The sequence below is a fragment of the Nothoprocta perdicaria genome, unplaced genomic scaffold, assembly GCF_003342845.1.
Source record: "Nothoprocta perdicaria isolate Ctin4 unplaced genomic scaffold, notPer1 scaffold_197, whole genome shotgun sequence".
Taxonomy (NCBI): Eukaryota; Metazoa; Chordata; class Aves; order Tinamiformes; family Tinamidae; genus Nothoprocta; species Nothoprocta perdicaria.
The window spans coordinates 688,791-710,187 of NW_020455171.1; the positions used below are offsets into that span (position 1 = coordinate 688,791).

Sequence of the window (21,397 nt, forward strand, 5' to 3'; positions counted from 1 at the left end):
TCTCTTTTCAGTTTTTCAAAACTGAAAGCCACATTTTTGTAGTCTGTAGTTGTGCTTAAGAGAAGATTGCAGAAAGCAAGTCAGTAGTTAGTCTTCTACAGGTTTTATATACGTGGTTTTAGAAGGATTTATGGAGATCCAAATAATTTGAGGAAAAAAATGTCTTCTGTTATTGATCCTGTTGATACAGTGATTATTGTATTGATGACTAATAACAGACAGGAATGTAAAAGGAAAATAGTACTTTGGAATAAACACTGATTTTATAAACATTCTTAATGATAATCGCTCAACTTGTTCCTGCAATCCTTATAATTATTAGGCCTATATTATACTCTAAACACTCAAAATATATGGAAAAAATAGTAATGATTCTTGTAGATGGAATTAATCTTTGCTGTTAATATAAAAACAAATAATACATGCAAATCGTTACAGTTYTCTGAGGATGGAATCTCCTTCACAGAGATGAAAATCATTCACTAGGATTCTGAAATCACTGATTCTTCTAAATACATTTGTGTGTGAAAATGTGAATGTAGATCAGGTCTTCTCAATCCTCTGAAAATCAGCGCAAATAAAATTTTAACATATACTAAATAACTAACAGATGCATCTTGAATGTAATTCTGGAAACAAAAAGTCAAGTTTGAGTGAGAAAATGTCCTCTAGCATTGAAAAGGTAGTAGTTAACTATAACAGTGTGAGGATTTGCTGGCCAATAATATGGGTTATCATAGATACCTCAGCTCAGTGATCATAGATACATTCTTTTTTAGTGATGACATAAATGCCTAGCAGATTTAACATCTGCTTTGGCATATTTACTTACTTGTTACTTGTTACTTATTGAAAAAAAATACAAGCGAAATAATCTTCAAAAATCTTTAAGTCTCTACTTTCAGAGTGTGGTGAAAACATTTCCTACTTTGTGTGGCACCTTGCTGGGGAATTTATTTTTGGGCACTCAAGATATAACATTTAATTTTATTGCTTGTGGTTTTATAAACATTCTGGTTAACTAGTTACTTTAAATGTTTCAGTTTAAAACATTTTTACTGTTGCTGTGATGATTCTATGAATGAGGATATTTAATCCACTGGCTAACTGTTTTGATATATTTTCTGACATGGCGTAAGGCATAATAGAATGCAAGAAAACAGCAACAACAACAAAAAAATCTAGTAGTGATAATATTAATACTTATTAACACTATTGAGAAAGGGAGGTACCTTGAGTACTAATTTAGTATACTCTTTAGTACATGCTTCAACATTGGGGCTACCATGTTGCAGGATCTCTGCGATTCTAATTTCTCAACCACACTTGCATATAGACGTATCAGTATTGTTTGGGGAAAGTAACAGTGAAATTAATCAATTTTGTTGATTTTAGTCTACTTTGTCACTGGTTACCTAGAGAACTTGATTTTCCTTGAGGAAATTCTAGTCATCTGAATTCAAGGCAAGGCATTTTCCTACCATGCAACTGCAATTGTGCATATACATTGCATTAGTCCAGAGATTATGGGGATGAATCCTTACTACAAGGACTCCTATGAATTTATCAATAAAAATATTGTATAATGAAAGTAGCATAGCTCATGTCAGTCTTGTGACAAACAAAGCTTTCAGTGCAAGGAAACTAGTAGGTGCGTTTGGTATTGACCAAACAATCTTGAAATAAGAAATATTGTCTTCCACAATCAAACACTGATCCGTTTTCATACAATCTTGAAGCAGATGGAAATATTTTATTGTAGCTGTACTGAACCTGTGGTGTCATAATCATCTGGTGTTTTGTAAGTGTGTACGTGTGTGTGTGTATATGTGTGTGTGTGTGTGTGTGTATGTATGTGTGTAAGTATGTCTGTGTGTATGTGTTTTCTTCTGTTCTGTTTTTTCTGGAACTCCCAGGAAGAGGTTTAAACATGAAGGCAAAACTTTCAAAGCTCAGCATGGCTAAATAGAAAGCAAAGCTGCCATTTTTATTTATTTATTTATTTATTAGCTTTTTGTGCCTCCATCTAGATCTATCATATAATTTAAGGAAAAAAAGAAAGACAATTTAACCACAGGAGAGCTAATAGTGTGAAAAAAAAAACCCTGATGAATTTTGTTTCCGCAGCACGATATTATCAAAGATTTAAGAAACAAATTTGCCAGCCTCGGCGAGAACTCTCTGGTAACAGCATAAATGTCTGTGTTGGTTTGCTTTTTAGTTGAAGGTTTCTTTTTTCATTCATTTGAACACATTTCTCTTTTTTACTTCTTATTTTCTAATTTATTATTCATACCCTCTATCTAGCAAGCCTTCATTTTTTAAACCTCTTCCATCTTCCAATATCTCTTTTCTGTAATTTGGATGGAAAGTTTATGGCAGCAAAGCTGTCACTCTGGCTACTTCTGCTGCAGCTGTTCCTGCTTTTAGGTCATACATAATTTGGGCGTTGTGTTTTTGGACATGATACTAACCAATTGTGTCATGTTCCTTTGAGTAAGCTTTCTACCTTGCCATCTGATGGACTCACTGTCATAGGGCTCTATGCAACTTCTATTTTGCAACTTATACTGCTTAGTCATCTTCAATTCTCCAGCAAACTTTAATTAATTTTGTGAAAGTTCAAAGTCTTCCAGAATTAGCTGTGCCTTTATGTTTGCTCTTTATGTTTTTCTTTATGTTTTCAGTAGTAGTTTAAATTATAAAGAACAAACTTCAGCCATTGCTCAAGCAACGCCATGCAGTATTGTTTGTTGCCGCTAGAGAATGCAAAATATAAAAGCACAGTGCATTCTATCACATATYCTGTTAATAGGGTGGGCAAACCATATTGTATATCATAATGAAACTTTCCAAAAAATTTTCTGAGATGCTTCCATTACTCTGGTATTCAGCAACAACTTGCAACTCAAGAGTCATATGCTGAGCAGTATGAAGTTAAGATGACGTTACAGAAGATTATTAAGACTGTGAATTTTTATGCAAAACAGAGCACATAAGTGCAAGTTTATACATGCAGTATATATCTACTATAAATACGGGCTTTCAACTAACCTAATGACATATGATTGAGATAACTCTCTTCTCAGATAAACCACTAAAAGTATTTTAATGAAAAACACCAAGGGGTAATATTATTCGAACATGTCAAATATCTGTTCAGTATTGTTGTGTATGTTAAATTGGTCCATGATGTTGTCATAGAGCCCATATACTAAGAAATAACYCCAAACCTTTGGAGAACTGATAGTAAGTCCTCATCTTAAATGCCTGGAATTTGTATCCAGGAAAAAGAAATGGAGAAGCAAAAACTTCTGTACCAGCAAGCCAGACTGCATGACCGGGGTGCTGCTGAGATGGTTCTTCAGACAATCAGTGCTAGTAAAGGTAAGATCTTGTTGTGCAGATTATAAATTAAAATGTATCTCTGGTAATCTTTGATCTTACTGCAATTTTTGTTGGGCAAAAAAAAAACTGTTTGACATGAAGATTTGTTACCAAAATGTACCTGAGCTTTCAGAAAGTATTGGGAGATTATCCATAAAAATGTAAGGGATGTGTTTCACAAAGTATCTGTGATTACTATTGTTGTTTCTAGTGGTTGAGAAGTTCACAGCTTTAGCAGTATGTGGTGATTAAAAAAGTCCCCAAATTCYAGGATGTACACAGATCTGAAGGAAGCATAGACTTTGGTCTTTTCCACTCCCAAAATATTGTTTTATATGGTATACTTTATTTCTGAAGTATGAATTAGGCTGACATTTGACCTGTTCATCGTCTTTTCTGTCCATTGTTTCTGCTGTATTATTGATTTTTTACCAACTTGAGATCATTATCCGTTCCTGAAGAAATAGGAAAAATCTGTCCAAGCTAGCATACATTAGCAACACATTGTTAAATTTGGACATTAGCTCTACATGTTGCACTCAACCTTAAATCACTTGCTGGATGCTATCCTGAATGAAAGAATTTATATTCTGAATTTTCTGCTTTTCTGATATTGTCTTTTTTGTGTGCAGTATATATATTACTCTGTGTATAGGTACGCATAAAGATTCTAAGTCATGCTAGAGATGATGGAAAATATATTTTTCATGAGGAACAAAAGAGTCCTTTCCTGAAAAGTTACCTTTCAAGTCATTGCATGGATAAGTTAACAAAATATGCTTATATTTAAATATGATGTGAATCACATTTTTAATAATTTTAAGGTGAGATGGGGCCAATGGTTGCAGCTACCCTAAAGCTGGGGATTGCCATTTTAAATGGGGGAAATTCTACAGTTCAACAGGTAAAGTGCTCATTTATTTTTGCCTATTGTAGTCTGTATAGATTTTTATACCGTGGTCCTTATTATTGTAATATTGAATTATGTAATGTGACTRTCATTTGTCAGGTGTTGTGTATCTTCTTTGTCCTTTCCTTAGAACAAAATAGTGCACATAAATATCTTGTTTATTGTATTTTTTGACTGTACACATCTAATCATAACACCAGGCTGAGAGAAATGCCTTTTACACTTTCATATGAGAGGCAAAATATTATGTTAAATTGTAAGCTTCTGGCTGAAATCTCAGGAAATCGTTTCCTTTCATGGAGACTGCCATTGTCAGTAGAGCAAAATTACTACTCCCAGTCTTCAACAGTAAATTTGTCTGCAACTTCAGAAGTCCTTACGTTATGTAGTGGAGAGCCATAGTACAAAAAGCAGAAACCTTAGACTTTATTTTCCACTCTACAGGGAGATAATGTGGAGAACAGAGGACAAATCTGCTATGTTAGCAGGTTTCTGTACTGTTGAAGAAAAGGGCCTCATACAGAGTATATTCGATATTCTGCACTAGCTGAAGATTCCTGAGCCCCAGAGGATTCATGCCTATTATTATTACATTGCTGCAGGACATGTGAATGTTTATAGACAACTGGGAACAATTAAGCTGTCCTCTAGCTACCACTGAAGTGACCGAGTGCAGGCAAAAATAATATTTTTTTCGGAAGTGTTTGTTCTCACRAAGAGTGTTGACCAGAGACTTGGCAGTCGACAAAGTGTCTATATGAACTATTGCCAGTTCTTTGTGATGTTGTGATTTTACAGCGCTTATGAGAACAGTGATATTTTTACATAGTTATTTAATCTGAATTCCTAATGTGTCGGGGTAAAATATTTTTTAAATGATTTTTTTTAAGTCTTAAATCTAATCAGAATACAGAAACCATTATTACTAGTTCAGTTACGATAGTACTAATACTCGTAGTACAAATTATGTAATTATAGCATAAAAGCATCAAGAACATCCTATTTTAAAATTTCCTTAAGGTCAGTCTTGAAAGTCTTCAGGTGAAGCGTTCTTCCTCAGGCAGAATGGCTGGCGTAGGGCAAGAAGGGCAAGAGCTGTGGAAATGGCAGAGACAAGCCYGCAGCACCCTGAGTGTTCTGCTGGGAGGAGTAGGTTGTTGAAGCAGCGGGGAGGAGTTCTTTAATTTTGTGTCTGCTTGTGGTTATGTTGACAAGTTTTGTTAACAGTCTGCTTCTGTGTCTTCTTTGTCACAGGCTAACTTGGTTATCCGAGTTATACTTATTCTATCATCTCCAGAATGAGTTTTACTGCATTCACAGAATGAATTCCTGTAGCATTCCTGTAGAGATCAGTCTTTGATCATTGTGATTTGTGTTTACAGCTGGGACCTCTGGTATCAACCTGGATCTTCACTCTGCAACACATTTTGTTCTAAAATCATGGTTCGCTCCACAGAGAATAACTTATTGTATTTCAGCYTGTTAACAGATAGACATCGCACTGTGGAGTTACAATGTTAAGCTAATAAAATCAATTCAGACAGTATTCACCTGACTACTAAACAGCTAAACCTCAAACCATAAGCCCATCCATGTGCTGTGACTGTTAGATCAATACAAATCTGTGGCCTGTAACTAGTAGTGCCAAAATTTTGTGTGTGTRTATATATATATTTATTTATTACACATATATGTATATTCAACATTAATATAAGCACTCTGGAACATTGACTTTAGTGATTTTTTTCTTGTTTACCATGAATTATCCAAAATGCAAGCCTCCTATTCTGTAAGGGCAATGGGCATTAAATGTTCACTCTTAATACCAACAAGGCTGTTATCTAATTTGTAAATTATGATTCATGAGTTATTTAAAAACATCAGCCTGACCAATAATCTAAGACTTCAGATAACATTACAGAAACTAAAATAAGGCATAGTATAAGTGTTAATTTTCTGTGTRTCTGATTTTTGTTTACTGCAGAAAATGCTTGACTACCTGAAGGATAAAAAGGATGTGGGTTTCTTTCAGAGCCTTGCTGGTCTTATGCAGTCCTGTAGGTAAGAAAATAYGTACTTTACAGATTTATTACCTCATAGGTAGGTTTTATTCCACAGGATGTTTACTTTTGGAAAGAGCATCTACATATTTTTTTTTTTTTGCAAACAGCGTTTGATCTGTAACATGCTGCATTTGGGATAAAAGGCAAAGTTATGTTTATGGCATGAAAATCTTTATATGACATGGATCTGTGTTAATTAAATAGCTCTTCTCACACACATGGCAAGAATGTGTTTTTTTTTTTAAGGATCAGTCATAAATTCTGTTGTTATTTGCAGAGCAAAAGTAGTGGTAAACATGTTGTATTAAATTTTATAATCTTGTAGCTAAGAGGTATGTGCATCTTCCTGGCTCTACTATGATTGAAATATCTAGCTAAAAATCATAAACTTTTCTCTGTCATCTTTCACATAAGGAAATATCACGAATATTTAATCAGAACATATGTATAATTTTTCTCATTGCAGCGTTCTTGACCTAAATGCATTTGAGCGTCAAAACAAAGCAGAAGGCCTTGGCATGGTGACTGAAGAGGGATCAGGTATGATTATTTTAATGGAAATCGTCTGTCAACTATTGTCTTTTGTATTTTGTGAGAGCAACCTGAAGGAACACAGTAAATATATATCAAGAGACTGAAGACAAGTTTTGATTCCTAAAGGTGATTTATATTTAAATGGCCTGCCTAATCCTGAGCTAGACAAGAGTAAATCACTAGCAGAGTCTTACCATCATTCTAAAGAAGGAAAGAAGATACCGCATCTAAAACTGAAAGCAGATTCTAATTAAAAATAGTAGTGTTTGTGCATGTAAAACACTTCACACATCCCTAACTAGTTTCTGTATAAAATGAAATGAAGAGCTCCCAGCTGATTTCTTAAACTGTCTTGGGTGGAATGAATTATACACAATTTAGTAAGCAATAAATTAAATATCAGAGGTCAAGGAAACTGTATTTGCTCTTTGGGAGAATTCTGTTTGGAATAATTGCTTTCTGTTTTTTTTTTTTTGTTTTTTTTTTTTTGTATGAGGAAATACCTCACAATTTTTGGTTTATTTTTGATTTTTGAACTGATTTGGCTTTCAGTCTTTTGTATTCAGTACTGAGTTCTTCTATCTCACAGCAAGTTCAGTTACTCTGTTACTGTGACTGTTTGGAACCATTGTTCTGTGGTTCATCACATTCTTCTGTGACTAATAGAGCTACCAAAGTGCAATTTCTCCCCCCATTGTCAATATTTTTTTACAGTGTACAGTGTACTTTTGTATTTTTTACAGTAAAGTAATCTTAATATGCTTTTATTTTAAAAACAAGATATAAAAAACATGACTCTTTGTCATTATTGCACTTTGGAGTTCATAATTCCTACCTGCAGCACTGAATACCTTATTAGCTGTTTTCCCTTAGCTCTTTTGTGTGACATATTTCTTGATTATTGAAATGCTCATATCAAAACTCCAAACTGTTACATTTGGGTGAATGACTTAAAGAGTAATCATAAATACTGCTTGTCAAAATTTGTTCTTACATTTTAAATTATAGAGATCAAATTCTACTAGATTTATATGAGTAAATGAAATAAAGTTATCCCATGTGGATAAAATTTTGTCATGTGATGATGGATTGAACAGTGATGCAGCTATCTGGCTTACAATGGTTTAGTCATTGCAAGAATCAAAAAAGTGTTTTGAAGCTTTTAAACTGTCTACCCCMAAAAATAATTTAAAGGTCTAATTCAGCAAAACACATCAAGATGTGTTTGTCATAAATTTAGTGCTTTATTTTTAAAGGGAGATGGATGTCCAATGTTTATTTTGGTACAATGACAAACTAATGCTAAATCCTCAAATTCATTTGTCTTTTTTTTTTTTTTTTTGAGAATATGAAAATGCAGATATCTCTATATTTCTTAGGTTATATGAAGGTATTTTTAAATCTATTCTAAATCTAATTTTTCATTTGAGAAATATTTTTCATTGATTTGTTTAAATGTTCTGTATTTTTAAGTTCTGATTTTGTTATGAATGGGAACCAAACTAATCTACTGCTTATCTTTGTGTATAGCACAGYATTCATGCTCACTAAAATAAAATAAGAATATGAAGCAGGGATTATTTCTAAAATGCTCAAGAATTTTAGAAATGAGCTCTCAAGCTCATACTGCCATCTTTTATATGAAGATCATTATGTTTTGTAATTTATTATTAATTTTATAAAATCAAATAACTAGCTGCCAAGCACAAATCATATGTGCGACCTATTAGTGGCTGTTTTTTTTCCATCTTCTTTCTTCTTTTGAATTAACTGTGGAGATTTTCTTKAGGGCGACATAGGGAGTTACATGGTAGACTGCAATTATTTGTGCTTCCATCTGTCCCTTCTACAGGAGAAAAGGTGATGCAGGATGATGAATTCACATGTGACCTCTTCCGCTTCCTTCAATTGCTCTGTGAAGGACATAATTCAGGTGTGTGGACATTTAAGCCACGGTGATGGTAACCCAGAATAAAAGCTCTACATTGCTGATGCTTTGGCAACTTTTGTAAAGTATAATGAAAATTGATTTCAGTGATGGATTGTACATGAAAGCAGAATATTTGTATGGCATTAATATTTTTTTTAAAGCCATGTAAACTTTATAGAGAAAATAATGTTAGGTTTTGGATCATGACTTATTGACTTATTACCTATCTTATAACTTATCTAATTAATATGTATGAATACCTGAAGGGTGAATGTAGGGTGGAAGGGGGTCAAACTCTTCTCAAAGGTGGCCAATAATAGGACAGGGGCAATGGGTATAAATTGAAACACAGGCAGTTCCATCTCCATGTAAGGAAGAATTTCTTCACTGTTAGGGTGACAGAGCCCTGGMACAGGCTGCCCAGGGAGGCTGTGGAGTCTCCTTCTCTGGAGGTCTTCAGAACTTGCCTGGAYGCCACCCTGTGCCCCGTGCTCTGGGTGTCCCTGCTGGAGCAGAGGGGATTTGACTAGATGGTCTTTAGAGGTCCCTTCCAACCTTACCCATTCTGGGATTCTGTGATTGGGAAAATCATAGATTATAGAAAAAATGTACATGGTTTGTAACATCTAGTCAATGACTGAGAGGAAAAATGAAATGGAAAGCTTTCTAGGATATTTATCATATCTTGGTATTTGTAGACTTTGTGGCATCCTATTTGTCAGAAATGAAAATTGAATTTTGTATGTCATTACAAAGATGTATAGGAGATCTTTTAGAAAGTAGCATGTTTTTAAAATATGAACTCAAACAATAATAGTCATTAAGTAAAACATGTTTTCATTATTTAATTCGTTTCCTGGAAGTCTCCATGGTATTACTGAAACAACAAAAAGAGATGTTTAACTCTTYGAGTTATTTATGATTTTATAATGCAGAATTGTATAATAATGGAACTTAATTTTGCTTTATTTAGGAAAGTATATGGGTAACTCCGTAGGTATTTATGGAGCTCTAAGGGTAAAACTGATCAGTAGTAATGTTAAAGTTTAGTTAAAGTTTTACGGGTGAAAAAGGTAATAAATTCTGTCTTATGGATTTTCTTATTCATTGATAGGTGATCTCCGCAATAAAATGCAATAATTATGAGAATTAAAAACTTTGTTGCAATTAAAGCATACTTGTAAAGAAAAGATTTTTCTTTTCCTTTAAGCTGTACTCTCCTAGATCATGTTTAATCAGAATTAATTTGAATGTATAATTTTGTGTTTGGCATATAAACAAATTCAAACTAAGTTATTTTGTGTGCTTTTAGATTTTCAGAATTACCTGAGAACTCAGACTGGTAACAACACAACTGTTAATATTATCATTTCCACAGTGGATTACTTATTGAGAGTTCAGGTAAGTTAATTTATAGATTAATGAAGAAGTTGACATTAATTTCTTGCATCTGCACAGTGTTTTGCCTTTAGCATTTTATATATTGTGTCTCAGAATTCTACTCTGAGAAAATAGAKCTTTTTAAAGTTGCTGCTCTTATCAGTGCTGCTGCTTAGCCTTATCCTTATAGAACAATAGTAGTAATAATGACAAAGAAATTATTTTTATTTCATTGCTTATTTTGTTGAAACTTTAACTTTCCCCTGGAGGACAGAGAAAGAATAATCATGCTCACGAAAGGATATTTTTTCCCTACTATTAATTAGATGCCAATCTTACAGTATAAAGAAAGTTTGTTTAAGGAACAGCATGCAGCATTGATCTACCAGTGAATACTCCTTTACAGAATGCAATTAGTTGTGTTTCTAAATGCAGATACCAACAGATCTAAGGGTTTTGGGTTTTTTTAACTAGATTTTGGAGGGGGGTTCTTCATCTTATTTTATTCCAGTTCTTATTGATTTTTCTTGAGATCAAAATGTAATTGTTGAAATCATCTTGAGAAGGATCATTTAAACTTAAAACTAAATATTTTCAAAATTCTAGAATACTGACATAAACTAAACACTTTTCAGAATTATATTACAGTTTAATGTTATTTTTATTATCCTGCTGAAGAACCAGTTAGAGACAGTTTGGATACATAATCTCTCTGTTACTGTTTTTAGGAATCTATTAGTGATTTCTATTGGTATTATTCTGGGAAGGATGTTATTGATGAGCAAGGACAAAGAAACTTTTCCAAAGCCATCCAGGTTGCAAAGCAGGTTTTCAATACTCTTACAGAGTATATCCAGGTAAATTTGTTTCATTTTAATAATGTGGATTTTGACAGAACTTCATCTTATTTTTGGCAGAAATATCCAATGTGAATAATGAATATCAATGTAAGATCAATAGAGATGTAATACAGAGAAATTTATAGATCAGATCTCTGTTATTTCCTGTATTTAAGAAGGAACTGAAGTTTTAAAATATATATAACAGTCACTACTCTTTTCAAACCTTAGCAGTTTAGTCAATTTTACAGTTATTAGTAGATAACCATTTACTTTGTTAGTTTGTAGGTGTGATGGCAGTTTTTTTTTTCTTTTTTTGTTTAATTTGGAAATTAAATTTCTTGTATATTAAGAGGTCTTTGAAGATTCATTTAAAAATGTTTAAAAAAAAAAGAGAAAACTTTGGAGATGTCATATCTACTTGTCTTTTGTGTTTACTAGGTAATAAGTATTTTGTTCAACCTCATTTCAGTTATCAAAAGTTTCTGAAGGGCAGCCCCAAACTATGCACTGCCTCTCTGTCTTCCTTCCTGTTTTTATTGTTTCTTGCAAATTGAGCCCTGCTTTTCTTATCACTTGAACAGGGACCGTGTACTGGGAACCAGCAGAGTCTCGCACACAGCAGGCTGTGGGATGCAGTGGTTGGTTTTCTTCATGTGTTTGCCCACATGCAGATGAAACTGTCTCAGGTATCTTTTCTTGCTTTTTCCTTTTTTGGTTGCTAGCTCTTTCATAAAGCTCAAAATGACTTATTAATATCTTTTGAGTCATTAATAGCAGAACAGTTAATAATGGAAGGATGAGAAAAAGTGAAAGAGACAAATAGATGGTCCAGTACAACAGAACRGATGGTATAAATTTTAAACGAATTATAGTGCATGTAAGTAGCAGGCCTGTTAATGGATTTACAGATAGCCCACATGAAATCGGGTACAGATAAATGAAGTGCATTACCTGAATTCAGAAAAAAAAAAACCCAACAAACTAACCAGATCCTATATATTCATATTGAAATTCTTTCACTATTTTTTCTGGAGTTTGGTCTGAGTCTTTCATGCAGAATCTCTCTTTCATATTTAGGTGTCCAGTTCAGTGCAGATACCGAAACCTCTAAGATTCTTCTCTACTCAGTAGAGAAAGAGGATGTCAGACCTTAGAATGGGTGAAATTCTTTTGGATGTTAGTACTCTTTTCATGGACTGTAAAATTAGTAAAAATAGGAGATTTATAGGCAACCCTATAGAGTACCAAAATTAAATGAGAAAAATCCTATCCATAAGCAATATTTTTTTCTTTTTTACTTTTTAAGAACTTTCAGTAAGCCTTATTACACACCTTAATTGAATGCTGATTTTTTTAAATAATTTGGCATTCTGAGAGAAATTTGTCATAAGCTTGAAATGTTTTAGTTGTAAGTAATACAGCTCCGAAGATTCTGAGATTTTTACTTTTTATGATTACTATTTTTTATAGATAACTATTCATGCATTCTATAGATGTGTTACATRAATGAAAATAGTCTCTCTCGAATGATTTGCTATCTCTCTTTGTTATCTTTGCTAGGTTCTTCATAAATAATAAAGTAAATTGATTCCTTTAAAGTTGATTACTTAGGTCTATAGACTTTGTCGGCACTTCAAAATCTGCTTTTCACTCCTTCACTTATGGATAGATAAATGTCTGCTTCCAGAAGATGATACCATAGTGAAAACTGTTTCTCCATAATGATGATGACGATGATTATAATAATAATAATAATAATAATAATAAAGAAAAACAGCAGTGAATTTCTATTAATGTTTATTTCTAAGTGTATGCACGTACTATCATCTTTGCTATTTTAGAGATGGAAAAAATAGTTAATGATTGGGTAGGCCACAGTGATGACTCTTGTGATGCCTTCCTGAAAGGGCAAGGCAACACAGACGCAGAATGTGGTATCTAAATAGTTACAGAAAGCAAGTCAAGCACATTCACACAACATACTGAATATGAAAAACAACATGACTGTTCAGAAGACTTTGTTTTAGAGTAATGACAGATTTGTAGTCTCAGCAGTACCCAGAGTGGCTTCATACCATCTCACAATTATGACAGCTAGGAAATAATGATACTCTCCCTGCCACTTAAGAGAGATCCTGGCTCAATAGGCAGGTCTGTACTGTACATGGAGTTACTTGTGCTGTTATGTGAAATGACAGGAATGCAGTTTACTCCAAATGTAAAATAAATAGTGACAATGTCTTTCCCTTGTGTGTTGAGCTCAAGCTCTTGGCATCAGGAAGCTCATTTTGTGAACTAGCATTGTCTTGAACATGACCAGAATAGAAGTGAGGATTTTGTTTTGTTGTGTTTATTTATAGTTTTTCCTTTTAGGTTTTCCTTTTTTAAGTTTATAAAAAGTCTTTATGAGTCAGAGAACGAATTTAAAAATGTTTGTCTAAATAGATGAATTATCCAGGCTATAAGCACTTTGAGGTGCTTTGTAATGAGAGCTTTGTAATGAAAATTTGCAAGGAAAATTACTTAGAGATGTCTTCTCCTTTTCCATTTTTTTGCCTTCARTGCAAGATGCTATAAATCCAGATGTCATGAAGTTCAGTGAATTTATTGTATGTAGTACTAGCAATGCTTGAATAGCCCATAGTGACAGCACAGTGCTCAGTATTATTGAAGGAAGTGAAGGAGTCCAATGAAGATATTGTCCAGATAGACCATAGGATGAAATAATTCTTAGGAAAAATAGCAGATCTGATAAGTTGAATAAGATAAAATATGTCTATAGGAACCAGTATAGTCTGTTATTTAAGGGTATATTAATGTAATTTTATTGCTTTTAACTTTGAAATTGTGTTTCAACTTTTCTTCTTCTCTCTCACCCCATAAAAGTTCAATAGCTAATAATCGACTCAGTCATTTTAAAATTATGTTACAGTTTGAGCTTTGTATGCTAAAGCCATTGTTTTTACATTGTTTTACATTGTATAGGACTTTACTGTGGTGAACCTGATTACACAGATAATGGTATTCATTTAGGTGACATGAAACATTACAGAGGCATAATTTGTGAGCTTGACATATCCAGTTATTGCTTTAAAATATTATTAGCTTCAATTATCACTTTGTCTCCATTAAATTACTGTCTTGTAAACTAATGTTTTTTTACATGTGTGATCCTATAAGAAGTCAAGCAATTAAATATATTTACATGATATTACTTTTGATACTAATAGCCTCTTAATTTCTAAGTCTAATTTTCCAGGCTGAAATATGCATGCATGTATATAAAAGTCAAAAAGTCAATAGATGTGTAACATATTGTGTTCATTATGTAGGATTCTAGTCAAATCGAATTACTGAAAGAATTAATGGATCTTCAGAAGGATATGGTTGTCATGCTGCTCTCTATGCTGGAAGGTAGTTCATTTTTCTTATGGAATTCTTTCACAGTTGCCTTAGCAATGTTTTTACATATCTAGATATTCTTCATGTTAGAAGTAATGCTTCATTTTCTTTTTGCTTTTTAATTTTCATTGTCAGTTGTGAGGGAGCTAATAGATCTTACAGTACATGGCAGATTTATAGGCAGTAGTTTAGGTCATATTTTATATTAATTCTGAATGTCAAAATTATATAAAAAGATTATATAGAAAAAGATGTTTTATTTTCTTCCTATGAATTTTTTTCCCTTTTGACTTAGGTGAAGTTATTTACTAATGAAATAGAAATCCCATATTCTAGCTACTGAATCATTAATCAGTCATTTTATTAACAGCATTACTATTTTGTATTTATATTGATGGTGATCTAGCTTTTATTTATCCAAGGACTAGTTTTAAGGCCTGCTTAAGCGTAGCATCTTGCAATTTCAGTTTTGCAAGAATACCCAAGAGCACATGAGCATCGTCCAAAGCTATTACTATTTATTTATCAATGTCCCTGAAAGCAGACCTCACAAAAAAAGACTTACGCAAATATAGATGATACAGATAACAATTTTTCCTTTTTCATCATAGATGTACTATATCATTTGTAATCTTGAGTAAACTGGAAAGATAGTGCAGGAAAGATTACAGTGATTGCAATGTACCATGGATTATGACTGTTGCTGCTGGCTTATAGTTTTATAGGTTTATATGCTGCTGCTTTGGAAAGCAAAGTGCATTTTCGACACGTGTAAGCTGTAGTTTGCAGGTGACCTATAGAACTATTCACCTAACCGATGTGATGCTAGTTTTGTTTATGCCTATGCCAGTAAACTATTTGTAGCGTGACTCTTAAAAGCTGCCCTTTGTTTAGTGTTATTAAATATAACAGACATGTCTCTGTATGGTCTGTTAATTCGTCCTTGGTTTCCATGTTTTTTTCTGTATTTAGTGATAGTGTTTTTAGTAAAAGATTTCCCATTTACAGCTAACTTTTTCATTTGAGAACACTAGTCAACAGCTTTTCAATTTACCACGCGACCATTTCATGAGTTATTATAAAACACTTATCTTTGCCAAGACATTTGCTTCCATCAATGTCTGTTACTCATTGTTATCATGTCTAGGTAACGTTGTGAATGGAACTATTGGCAAGCAGATGGTTGATATGCTTGTGGAATCGTCCAACAATGTGGAGATGATTCTGAAGTTTTTTGATATGTTCTTAAAACTTAAAGATTTGACTTCCTCCGATGCATTCAAAGAATATGACCCTGATGGTAAAGGCATAATTTCGAAGAGGGATTTTCACAAGGCAATGGAAAGTCATAAGCATTACACGCAATCTGAAACTGAGTTTCTGCTATCGTGTGCTGAAACAGATGAGAATGAGACCCTGGACTATGAAGAATTTGTGAAACGATTCCACGAACCTGCCAAAGACATTGGTTTCAATGTTGCTGTCCTCCTGACCAACCTCTCAGAACACATGCCCCATGATACCCGCTTGCAGACTTTTCTTGAGTTGTCAGAAAGTGTCCTGAATTATTTTCAACCCTTTCTTGGACGTATAGAAATCATGGGCAGTGCAAAACGTATTGAACGAGTTTATTTTGAAATCAGTGAGTCAAGTCGGACTCAATGGGAGAAACCTCAGGTAAAGGAATCGAAGAGACAATTTATATTTGATGTTGTAAATGAAGGAGGAGAGAAAGAAAAGATGGAGCTTTTTGTTAATTTTTGTGAGGATACCATCTTTGAAATGCAACTGGCTGCTCAGATCTCTGAATCAGATCTGAATGAAAGGTCAGCAAATAAAGAGGAGAATGAGAAAGATAAGCCTGAGGAACAGGATCCTAGAATGGGCTTTTTCTCTCTTGTGACTATGAAATCAGCATTAGTAGCTCTCAAGCATAATTTAATGACTCTTATGAAGATTCTCAGCATGAAAAGCCTAAAGAAACAAATGAAAAAGATGAAGAAAATGACTATGAAGGACATGATATTGGCTTTGTTTTATTCTTATTGGAGCATTTTGATGGGCTTGTTGCATTTTGCCTGTAGTGTCTTCCGAGGCTTCTTTCGCATTGTGTACAGTTTGCTGCTTGGAGGAAGTCTGGTAGAAGGAGCAAAGAAAATCAAGGTGGCTGAACTATTAGCTAATATGCCAGATCCCACTCAGGATGAGGTACGTGGGGAAGGAGAAGAAGGAGAGAGGAAACCTACAGAAACTGCTTTGCCTACAGAAGATCTGACAGATCTGAGAACTTTATCAGATGATAGCGATCTACTCTCAGATATATTTGGGTTGGATTTGAAGAGGGAAGGAGGCCAGTATAAATTGATCCCTCATAATCCAAATGCGGGTTTGAGTGATTTATTGAGCACTCCTTCCTTAGCCCCAATGCCTGAGGTGCAGGAAAAAGTTCAGGTAAATGTGTGTGTGTGTGTATATATATATTTTATTATTTTTTTTCTGTCATATTATTTTCTTTCCCATATGTTAAGTATAGTCTTAAAGCAGGACTTGCATCTCTATTTGTTTATTGTGATGTGTTTCTTTTAAAAATCACGTATAATCACAATCTAACTTCAGTAACATATAAGGAATCACATATAATCACTGAAGTTTAGACTCTCTCAGCTGACAAACTTGAAGTCTTCACTTGGTACATGTTTTTTTGGTTTGATGTTAAATCAATGTTAAAGTGGGTCTTTAACAAGACCCAGTTCAGTTTACAATAAATGTAAACTGAAAGATAACCTCCCTCAGTGTGTTTAAAAAAATGTCCAGTCATAATGTTCAGTTCTCTGTGTTTCCTTTGAACTAAGTTTAAAGACTATTCTATATTATAGTGCCTAGATACTTTTATTTTATCTCTTTCTAGGAGCAAGTGAAAGAAGATGAAAAGGAAGAGAAGGAAGAAACAAAATCTGAACCTGAAAAAGCAGAGTATGTATACTCAAAGCTGTGATTCTACAAACTGTAGCTTCTTTCAATGCAGATCAGCTCTTATTACACTTATTACTTCAGCTGTTCTCACTGGACTCATTTTTCTCCATTTGTTTAAAGTATTCTTGGCAAACATGAAAGCTAGAAAAAAATTGTAAGACTGCTTGGGTTCTATAGAGTAATTATGCAGCAGTGGTGGAGCCTGTATCTGTTTTTTCCATTCCATTTGTTAAGCCATGAGTCTTTGAGTTATTTAGATTTTTCAAAATCTTATCAGTTCAATTTAATTTTGATGAATTATTTTGGTACTTTTATGTCTTTCTGCAGAACAGATGTTAAGTGATAATTTTAGTCTTTTTAACACCTTAATATCTCATAATAATGACAGTAACTCAGAATAAAAATAATGAAAAAAATCACTTCTTGACTTTAAATAGCAAAAACCATGTCACTCTGCCTCCTTATTCATGGTTCCCATTGGATAGTTCCTATTGCTAAAATCTCAATGTTCAAATTTCAAACTGATTTTCAAAGTCTGCCCTTCTGCCAGGACAAAAATTCTTGTTTTTAATCAATGCAGCAAATTTCAAAACCATAGCTTTATGAAAGGAGTATCTTTCTGACTTTTGAAGCTGACTTTATTTTTAATTGGGGTTCTTGAGTTCTTGAGTTTCAGCAACCTGTATTATTTGTGAAGAATTCGGTGCCCAGCACTTGTTAACTACCCTGAAACCAATCCTAATATAAGTTAAAGTTGCAAGAGAGTTTCTTGACTATATTCCAGTAAGAAGAAAAGTTTAAGAAATCAGTTATTCTGTTTGTAGACAGATACAGAGAAATGAATAATGTAGCTTATAGTTGCCTCTTGCTCTGGTTTGGCTTCAAATGGACTTCTGTGTTCCTTTCATCTAGCATGTGTCAGATGAAATTAACTTCCAAGAAAGTTCCTTAGATAGTGTGTTTGGAGTAGGTAACCCACTCCAACTTTGACTTTCTGTAAGTGGGATACTTTGTAATAAGGTCAAAACACTGTGAAACTTTCTTACCTGTCTTTCTACCTGGAGTGGGTACTTATGGAGTCCTCAGCTGCTGAGGGCAGAAATGCAGAATTTGAATCTTGAGGCTGACCTTGTAAATACAAGAGGAACTGAATTTTCCTGCAGCCTATTTGAGAACCAGGTGGTTTAAGTGCATGATGTGAGAGGTCTTCACAAGCTTCCAGACATTTACTCTGTAAGTATTAGCTGCACAGTTACGAGGCAGAGCTTTAGTTCATAAGGCTGATGGATTCTTGATTGCCTGCCTTGTACCAGTTAGCATCCTTGCTTTAGGATGTTAAACCAGTGAGCATAATTACCTACAGACTTGTTAGATTATCACCCTTGCTAATGTTTTGGGCTGAAGAGGCATAACTCTTCTTGTTATCCATGTGGGTGTAATGCATGAATCATGATTACTTGAACTTCATGAGATGTTATTTTTTCTGTTTTTTTTTTTTTTTTTTTTTTTTTTTTTTTTTTTTTTTTTTTTTAGTTATAGCTTTTTTCTCATTAATTTTATTAATGTGATGTCCTTTTGGCTTCACTTGTGCCCTAAGAGGAGAGGATGGGGAAAAAGAAGACAAAGCCAAGGAAGACAAAGGAAAACAGAAATTAAGACAGCTTCATACTCACAGATATGGAGAACCAGAGGTTCAAGAGTCCGCTTTTTGGAAAAAAATAATTGCATATCAACAGAAGCTTCTTGTAAGATGTTGTGTTTAGTTGTCTCACCTGTTAACTGTGTTTAGATTTTGGGAGGGGTGTGTACCACAAACATTCTACCAATCTGAAGATGATGATTTTGTATATAATAAATTGTTCTTTCCTGTGCATACATAGCCTAAGAAAAAGATACGCAACAGCTTGATGAGAAGGATAGAGGAAAAAATAAATAATTTAATAGACAGGATATTAATTCTGAGTAAGACCGTTATTATCAGAAACACAGCGTTCAGTGGTACTTGTGCATCAATGGAAAAAAGACTTGCATTTTTATGTGAAGATGAGTATTGTCCAGTYCAGAACTTTCACAGCAAGTGAAAGTCTCTCACTTCCCTGAGACACTTTTTGCCAAGTTATTAACTGTCCTATATAAACTTTTGCAGTAGTATGCTCTCATGCTAAATGCTAAAGCAAAGTGGGAGAATTTTTTTTCAGATTTATACTAAACATTCATTAACATTAAATATTTAATTTATTACATAATAAAAGTTTCTTGACAATTTTAGTAAGTAACTTGAAGATCATACGCCATATGCTATCATTATTAGGCAAATAACATTGATGTTTTATTTTTCTTTTCAGAATTATTTTGCTCGAAACTTTTATAACATGAGGATGCTGGCATTGTTTGTTGCCTTTGCCATCAACTTCATCCTTCTCTTCTATAAGGTAAATTTGTCATAATACAACTTTTCAATTCATATATTGAAAATCATCTGGGTTTCATAGCCAATATTTGAAGCTATAAACTGCCTAGTTTACTAGATTAAATGTCTACTTCATACTATCACTTCACTATTCAGCAAAGTGACATACAGTGTGAAGTAATAATAGTTTGAAAATATCTGAATAGCTCTTAACAAAGTTCTGTACTGTGGCAAGAGTAGCAAAATGAATGGTGTGCCCATTCCTCAGATGCTCCATTTGTCTGCTTGATGATTTAGCCCGAGGAGAACTTTACTGATTGCTCAAGCTAATATGTGTCAGCTAAGAGGTTTCTTCAACCATCATGCTTACCTGGCAGTGTGTATAGCAAGGGGAAGTTGTAGGTTAAGCTTCCTGTACTGTTAGTACAACTCTAAAATTATCAGACTTAAATCAAGAGTCTTACTTACAGACTTAAATGACAGAGTCTTACTGAAAGATCACATGTAGAAATGTCAGTTCACTGGGCTTCTTCCAAGAAGGGCAGTGCCCTTTTTTGGATTAGAGATGATAAATTCAGTATGGACCTAATTTGCTAGCATGAAATATAATTTTTTAAAAAAAAGTTAAAAAAGAYTTAACAAGATAGAAAGATGAGGTAGTTCCTGTAGACTTTATTCTGCCAAAAGATCTTTCCTCATGATTGTATCATCCTTGGTATGATTGTTCCCAGTGCAGGTGTGAAACTCTGGTTAGAGGCATATAACCACTACATTAATTGATTTGATAGGTCTCCACCTCTGCTGTGGCAGAAGAAAAAGAAGTTCCTGTGGTCCCTGCTGGTGAAAGCTCCAAGYTGAACAGCCTGGAAAGTGACAACAGCAAGGTCATTGCAGTTCATTATGTCCTGGAAGAAAGCAGTGGCTACATGGAACCCACACTGCGGATCTTGGCCATCCTACACACAGTCATCTCCTTCTTCTGCATCATAGGGTATTACTGTTTGAAAGTAAGAGAAGCTGAACATTGTCTTATTTCTAGCTCTCAACTTTTTTTATCCACCAAGTGGTGAAAACTGGAACATTGTTGTTGTGACTTAAGTAGACTAAAGGACATATGAAGAAAATCTATTCTGTTAGTGTAGCATCAGCTGCCTCTGCGTTTTGGAATGGATTTTTGAATGTCATCCAGCTAATGAAAGCCAGTTGTCTTCTAGAGATAGCCTGATCGAAAAGCCTGTCTTCTAGAGAAAGTTACAGCCGTAACTGTTCAGCTGTCCTCAGTACTGGCAAAAAGTACAAAGCAAAAAACAGTGCACCTGTTTTAAAGATATTCTTTCTGGCCCTGATCTTTTTTTTTGCTCACCACATTGTGAAACTTCAGGAATTCTTTAACAATTAAAAAAAAACATTTCTGGGTGCCAAAATACAATCCAAAAGTATGATCTAGGCAACCCAAAATAGTATTTTTGGACTGCATTTCCTAAGGGTTTAAAGATTATTTTCATTTTACTCCTTTCACTGGAATAACTCTTAATAGCTCTATGGTACTGTGGGAATCTTTGTAAT

General features: G+C 33.9%; 1 protein-coding gene across 1 annotated transcript in view; it reads left to right on the forward strand.

Moving 5' to 3' along the window:
- Positions 1 to 21,397, forward strand: part of RYR2 (ryanodine receptor 2) — a 312,795-nt gene that overhangs the window by 274,497 nt on the left and 16,901 nt on the right. Inside the window, 14 exon segments of the mRNA XM_026037372.1 lie at positions 3,288 to 3,387; positions 4,212 to 4,291; positions 6,282 to 6,358; positions 6,827 to 6,900; positions 8,747 to 8,827; positions 10,137 to 10,225; positions 10,933 to 11,061; positions 11,628 to 11,732; positions 14,379 to 14,460; positions 15,596 to 16,899; positions 17,357 to 17,421; positions 19,019 to 19,166; positions 19,767 to 19,853; positions 20,620 to 20,838. Coding sequence (XP_025893157.1) covers positions 3,288 to 3,387; positions 4,212 to 4,291; positions 6,282 to 6,358; positions 6,827 to 6,900; positions 8,747 to 8,827; positions 10,137 to 10,225; positions 10,933 to 11,061; positions 11,628 to 11,732; positions 14,379 to 14,460; positions 15,596 to 16,899; positions 17,357 to 17,421; positions 19,019 to 19,166; positions 19,767 to 19,853; positions 20,620 to 20,838 — 2,640 coding nt within the window.